This window comes from Vigna umbellata, chromosome 2, assembly GCF_029865625.1.
Source record: "Vigna umbellata cultivar VRB3 chromosome 2, Vumbellata_1.0, whole genome shotgun sequence".
NCBI classification, from domain to species: Eukaryota; Viridiplantae; Streptophyta; class Magnoliopsida; order Fabales; family Fabaceae; genus Vigna; species Vigna umbellata.
In genome coordinates, this window is record NC_142166.1 from 19,525,518 (window position 1) to 19,531,518 (window position 6,001).

Consider the following 6,001-nt stretch of genomic DNA (forward strand, 5'->3'; position numbering starts at 1 on the left):
AGAAAATATTTAATATAGAATGTTAAGTAATATATCGTCATAATTTTCCTAAATACATTTAAAAGTATAATTTGCAGTAACACTTATTAAATAAGGAATGATTTTATAATATTAATATATTATTACAGTTAATAATCAAACTATATTTTATACTTAAAATAATGTTCTTAACATTTTCCAAATAAATACTATTTTGTTCGAGGGGAGAGGAAGGAACACGAGAAGACGCTATATAAGAGACTCGCTCACAAACTTCGAATATTCGGAAACAGAAGACTGAAGGAAGAGTGAGTGAAGACACTTCTTCTCCTACTCTCTCTTCTATGCTTCCGACCTTCTCTGTAAGATCCTTTTTTTCTTACTCTTTTTCTCTCACTTCCCAATTCTCTCTCATTCTCTGTCTCTCTCCCTCCAACTCTCTTTCTCTTCTTCCCATTTTCTCTCTAACTCAGTATCTTTTGCTGATTCGTTTATGGCGGGAACTCACGTTTTTCGCCGTTTTCCTCCATTCCTGTCGTTTCCTTTTCCCTTTCTCGTTAACGCTAATGTCACGCTGTCAGTTCCTCCGATATTCCTTTCTTTCTATTTTTCTCGACACTCCCATGGCTGCATCGCCTATGTGTTTCATTACCAAACTTCATTTGTTCCGAAATCGCTAAAATACCACATTCTAGGGTTTCCCTTTTTCCACCCCCAATGCCCCATTCGGACCCTGCAAAATGCTGGCCGTTTTGATTTTCAATGTATCACCATTTAGTCGAAGTTAAATATTAAACTAATAGTAACAAACATTATTATTTTAATTGCTGTTATTCAATCATTTTGTTTTAACCAAGAAAAGACTAAAAGTCGAAACTTTTCCTTGCATTTTTTTCCTAGGACATGCAACCTCAACCTGAGTACTGTTTCAAGTGGTTTCTGTATTGCGCTTTCTTATATGGCTGAAAGAGTATTGTTGTGTTGTGTTGTGCTGAATTCTGGGTGCAGGGTTTCTCTGATTGACAGGACCTGCGGCTTTATATCCCAATGCCGCTTTTGAGGAGAAAGCCTTTTGCCCTTGCTGAACCACCGAATGATTTGGAGCCATGCGAGAGTCTTTTTCGAATTCGATTTACTAAAGAAGTATTTCGAGATTATAAGTATCTTTTTGTCGTTCATTTATTTCTATAACTTTTCACCTGTCTTACTTAATTACTTGGAATACACCAAAAGCATAGCGTGATTTTTGAGTTGGAAGAGGTTGAAAAGTGTTTCGATTTTTGCACTTTTTTTGCATTTTTGACCATTTGTTTAATGGTGGGTATTCCTTGACACGAACAAGTGATTATTTGAACCGCTTAAATCAATACCGCAAGAGGGTTTGGACGTGCAAAGTAACGGGAAAAACCGGCTTGACTTATGAACAGGCTTTGGTGTCAGAGAAGCTTGCTACTGAGAAAGTTCAACAGATTCCGGAAGAATTAATGGTACCGGCACTTAGGATTATTCAGTACAGTAAGTTCTACTTTTGGTCCAAATGAAAAGAAAAAGTTTATGTTGAACGAAATTGAACTATGTTTCCTTTTTCTTTGTGGCTTATTATTGGTTATGCTCATTTGTTTTGCATGGGTAATTTGAAAATTTTCGTTTTTTCTGCATTTGTTGAAATTAAAATATATGGTTTAAAGAGCTGTCTTTTAATTTGCTTTGTTTACAAGGGTTTGTTATTGTTAAAAGTTTATAATATACAGTATTATAAGCACCTTTGGAGGAAATTAAGATGATTGTGAAGAAGCACATGTAATGGGATGTGCATATTGAATCCCGCAGTAGGGGCGGTGACTTTAAGATGGGACGTTACTTTTGAATGATCGAACAAAAGGTATACCGTGCTACCATCCACAATGTTATTTGAGAGAGAAAGATTGCTTTGTTGTCTTGGAGTTGTTTTCAAGGGCCTACCAAATGGTTTTAGATTACTGGTTCCGTTTTTCATTACAGGAATTTGTCCATCAAGTTAGCAGTTCAATGCAAGTATTGCATTTTACTATTTATTCTATAAATTGTCCTAAGCCTCATGTCTATCTCTTATGTTGGTTAGCTTGAAGATGAGTAAGTTTTGGCTAATTAGCTGGTATAAGAGATTAAATTATTGCTGGTTAAAGCAAGCCATGCCAAATATGATTTAGGTTGCCTGTATATATCTCGTGGGAGCCTCTTCAATTTGTTTCGGTACACAGAAGTTTATGGGAGGAGAACCTGCCTCATTCCAAGGTCTGGACACAAGACTCAGGGAGATCTTGAAATGGTAACGAAGAGTTATAGATGATCCACTAATGAAGGATTTAGCTAAGTATATATGTCTGCATAACATCTTGTGACTTTGAGGCAATTAAGAACTGTGGTTGTGATGATTTTTCCCTTCAGATTGCTTAAATTGTGAATCATCAATTTCTGCACGACTCTGATTTTTGATCAAACAATGCTATATGCATCAAATGAAGGAGTTTGCTAAATTCATCTTATGTATTATTACAAGTGTTTATCACAATTTCTCTTAGAAAAATTCGTAGGTTTTGGAACTTTAAAAACTATGCTTGTTTAAGAATTGGTATGAAAAATTTTAGGATATATATCAGATGTGGTTTCAAGTTATAGTATGCTTTTAACCTTTACCTGATATAGACGCTTCACAATTTTAACTTCTGTACTTTTAAGTGGTCATGTGCTATTGCAGGCATGCTCCCTTTGAAGGACCTTGTTGATTCTATTGCTGATAAGTTGAAGGAGCAGTTGGTTGAGGGCTCTCAATTGTATGGAAAAAAGAATGAAAGAGTGTGTCCTTGCAAAATATTGAGAGTGATGCAGAAAGATGCTGAAACTGTGAGCTATGTGGTGGCTTGGCTAGATGAAAGCAATAATGTTATTGAAAGAGCAGAAGTCAGTTCTCAAGATTTGGTGCAGAAGAAGCCACCTTTTAGTAGAAATATTTTGAAGTCTTTTGTCCGTGAATGTACATATCGAAATGCTCCTTGGGTTTTACATGATAAACTTGCAAAATATCATGGAATCTCAACTGACATTCCAGAGGAGTTAAGAGGAAAGGTTTCCTTTAACAATGGACTCGTGGTCTTCACCAAAAAAAGAAAGCATGAGGTAGGTACACACAAGGAGGTGGTAGTTTCAGCTTCTATTTTGTTACCTACAAAATTAAAAAGAAAAGAGTACAAGATCGTCCAAATGTCAAATTTTATAGATTTATAGCTTACAGACTTCTGATTGGCTTGTTAAATAAATTTATGATTTGTTGTTTCAAATCTATCATGTTCAGGAAGAGTCTATCAAATATCCAATTGATGATCTATTAGTGAAGCCTAGTCCAGATGATCCAGTTTTCAGTAGTCGTCCTTCTCCATCAAGAGACTTTAATGTTCCAATTCATTGTGTAGGGGATCTCTTAACGGTTTGGGACTTTTTTATGTCTTTTGGTAAACTGTTACAATTATCACCGTACTCTCTCAAAGATTTTGAAAACGCAATCTGTCACAAGGATAGCAATGTTGTTCTCCTGGTGGAATCTCTTGCAGTACTCTTTCGTGTGCTCATCAAAGGTGATGATGAATACTATGCAGCTGTTCAAGATAAATTACCGAAGAAGGTTCGTGTCTGTCACATATATTCTTTTTGTTAGTGCTGTAATGGATAAAGACAGTTGTTCTGATAGGTATTGCAGATTTATTAAAAAACAACCTTAAGAATTGTATATTTTTATTGCAACAACACACTAGGCTTATCATCCTTGGCTTATCCCGTTACTGATTTTCATATGTAAATGTCTTATGCAATATCTTTTTTTCAGATTACAATGATTAGTTGGAAAGACTATTTATGCAAGTTTTTAGAAATGATCAAAATTCCCAAGCTGCAGCAGTATGAAGCAACAATTAAACGGGGACGTTATAGCTATGTAGATGTCAATGCTAAATTAGAAATCTTTTGCGAATTAGTCAATCGAGCCCTTGATACAGCTATTGTCAGGGAAAAATTGCATGAGTTTATTGAACAAAGGCGGGTACTGGGAGCTGCTAAAAGGGAAGAAGCAATTGAAGCTTCTGCAAAGAGAAGAAAAGTAAAGGAGCAGTTGAAAGCTGATTCTGGAAGCACCTGTGGTGAGAATGGGCATGATCTTGATCAGGATGCAACTGTCTCAGCTGATAATAGTCACAGAATACAGAATGGTAGTATTAGAAAGAATAGAAACAGTGAGACAGAATCATCTACGCAAAAATATGCATTCGATAGGTTGGACTTGTGTGCCGTATCTTAATGTCTTCATGGAAATCTAGAAAACACATTTTTCTCTATTTCTGGGTTATTGTTGTGTTTAACCTTTTTTCTAATAATATATAACAGTGGTATCAAGCATTCAAACCTTGCTTCAAAAATGTCAGCTGAAAAGTTTGATTCTGAGCTTAATCGATCTGCAGTATGCGGAAAAGTATACAATAGAAAGGAATCACAGAAACAACCAATAGGTGATAAGGATCAATCAGAGAAAAGCTACGAACAAAGGGTGCAAATTGTTTCCCTTATTCAACTGTTTTATGTTACTTTTGTTTAAGTTCATATTTTAATGAAGTTATTTATTACAGAGACAATATTTTGATCGGGAGATAGAGAAATGGTGTGTTCGTACAAGTTTCCTAGGTATGGACAGATATTATAATAGGTATTGGTGGTTTTACCGTGATGGAAGGATATTTGTTGAAAGTCCTGAATCCAATGAGTGGGGATACTACAGTAGCAAAGGAGAGGTACTTGGTACATATGCTATACATGCATTTTATACAAATAAATCTTTTCTAATTTCAGTTGCATGCTTGAATTTGAATAGCTTGATGGATTGACGAGTTCACTGAATTGCAAAGGCGAGAGGGAGAGGGCACTGCTAAAACAACTGAAAAAATATTATGGTAGAATATGGTGAGTTTGATTTGCTTCGGTTGATTTTCATTGAAATGCACATTTGGCCCTCACCCCTCCTTGATTTCGTTTCGCACAATGCTTAAGTCATTTCATGATGTTTCTCCACGAAAAGCCTTTTACATAAGGATTTTGTGGTCCTTGCCCAATATTAACATTTGGTTAAAGATGGTGTTTATTGAATAAAATAAATAGAAGGAATAATTCAGATTATTAAAGTTCTATTATGTAAAAAGATCTTCAAGTTTTGCTAATATAATGGAATGATTGGCTGACTGTAGCAGATTTTAACATGAATACAGTTAAAATAAAATTATAATCTTTCTTTGAATATGTAACATAAAGTGAACTACAGATAGATATACTTGATTTGGAAACTGAGAAATGGGGAGTAAATGGGTATTATCTTCAATGAATAATTTTATTGCATAATATCTTTTATTGGTATTTTGACAGTATTTTGAAATAGTTAATATTATTTTAAAAAATTTGGAAGAAAATGAAGATTAATGTGTCTATGTTCACACTTCTAATAATGAAGGATTTATATTTTATCAACATTTCTCCCTTGACTTGTGAGGTTCTTTCGTTTTCATTGCATGTTTACAGCTCGGAATTGCAGAAAAATTCAAAGGATTTGTTGCATAAGACTACCCTGGATGATTCTATGGTCAGAAGGTCTACACGTGTTCGCGCACCACCTAGGAAAAATCCTGCCAAGGCTTTCCTTAGATATGTAAACAAGTGGAAAGAAGAGTAAGTAAATCAAGGTGGTTTGACATTTGGTGAAGCTCTTCAAACTTATGAAGTTTGAAACTTTTGAGGGACTTGGATTTTTATACATTAGGTGGATACGTTTTTGGGGAGGTTTAGTGAATCCGTAGTTCATAGGTACAAGGTTCGTAGTCTTTGGGAATAGGGATCGTTTTTCAATCCATTTTTGGAAGATGGACAAGCATTCATTGATGCTTGTTTTTGAAATTTTGCACATAACGTTGCATGATAGTAAAATCTAGTATGAAAGTGTCGTTTTACTCTA

The 6,001-nt window shown here is 35.0% G+C and overlaps 1 protein-coding gene across 2 annotated transcripts; it reads left to right on the forward strand.

The window, feature by feature from the left end:
- The first annotated feature begins 220 nt into the window (after positions 1-220).
- On the forward strand, positions 221-6,001 carry LOC124844752 (uncharacterized). 2 transcript variants are annotated; one of them, XM_047321754.2, is made up of 10 exons: positions 221-341; positions 988-1,139; positions 1,322-1,494; positions 2,717-3,135; positions 3,311-3,637; positions 3,839-4,281; positions 4,393-4,552; positions 4,632-4,793; positions 4,874-4,962; positions 5,572-6,001. In XM_047321754.2, exons 2-10 carry the CDS (start codon positions 1,027-1,029, stop codon positions 5,720-5,722), a joined length of 2,037 nt encoding a protein of 678 aa, XP_047177710.2. In that variant the 5' UTR covers positions 221-341; positions 988-1,026; the 3' UTR covers positions 5,723-6,001. The 2 variants fall into 2 exon arrangements, with proteins under 2 accessions (XP_047177710.2, XP_087962500.1); XM_088106374.1 differs by lacking the exons at positions 221-341; positions 988-1,139 and having other exon boundaries at positions 1,358-2,287.

Bases quoted from the DNA above. Each gene is read 5' to 3' on its own strand.
- LOC124844752 (XM_047321754.2), top strand. From the start codon at position 1,027: ATGCCGCTTTTGAGGAGAAAGCCTTTTGCCCTTGCTGAACCACCGAAT. The intron at 4,282-4,392 runs GTTGGACTTGTG...AATATATAACAG, and splicing joins CAAAAATATGCATTCGATAG to TGGTATCAAGCATTCAAACC. The intron at 4,553-4,631 runs GTGCAAATTGTT...TATTTATTACAG, and splicing joins AGAAAAGCTACGAACAAAGG to AGACAATATTTTGATCGGGA.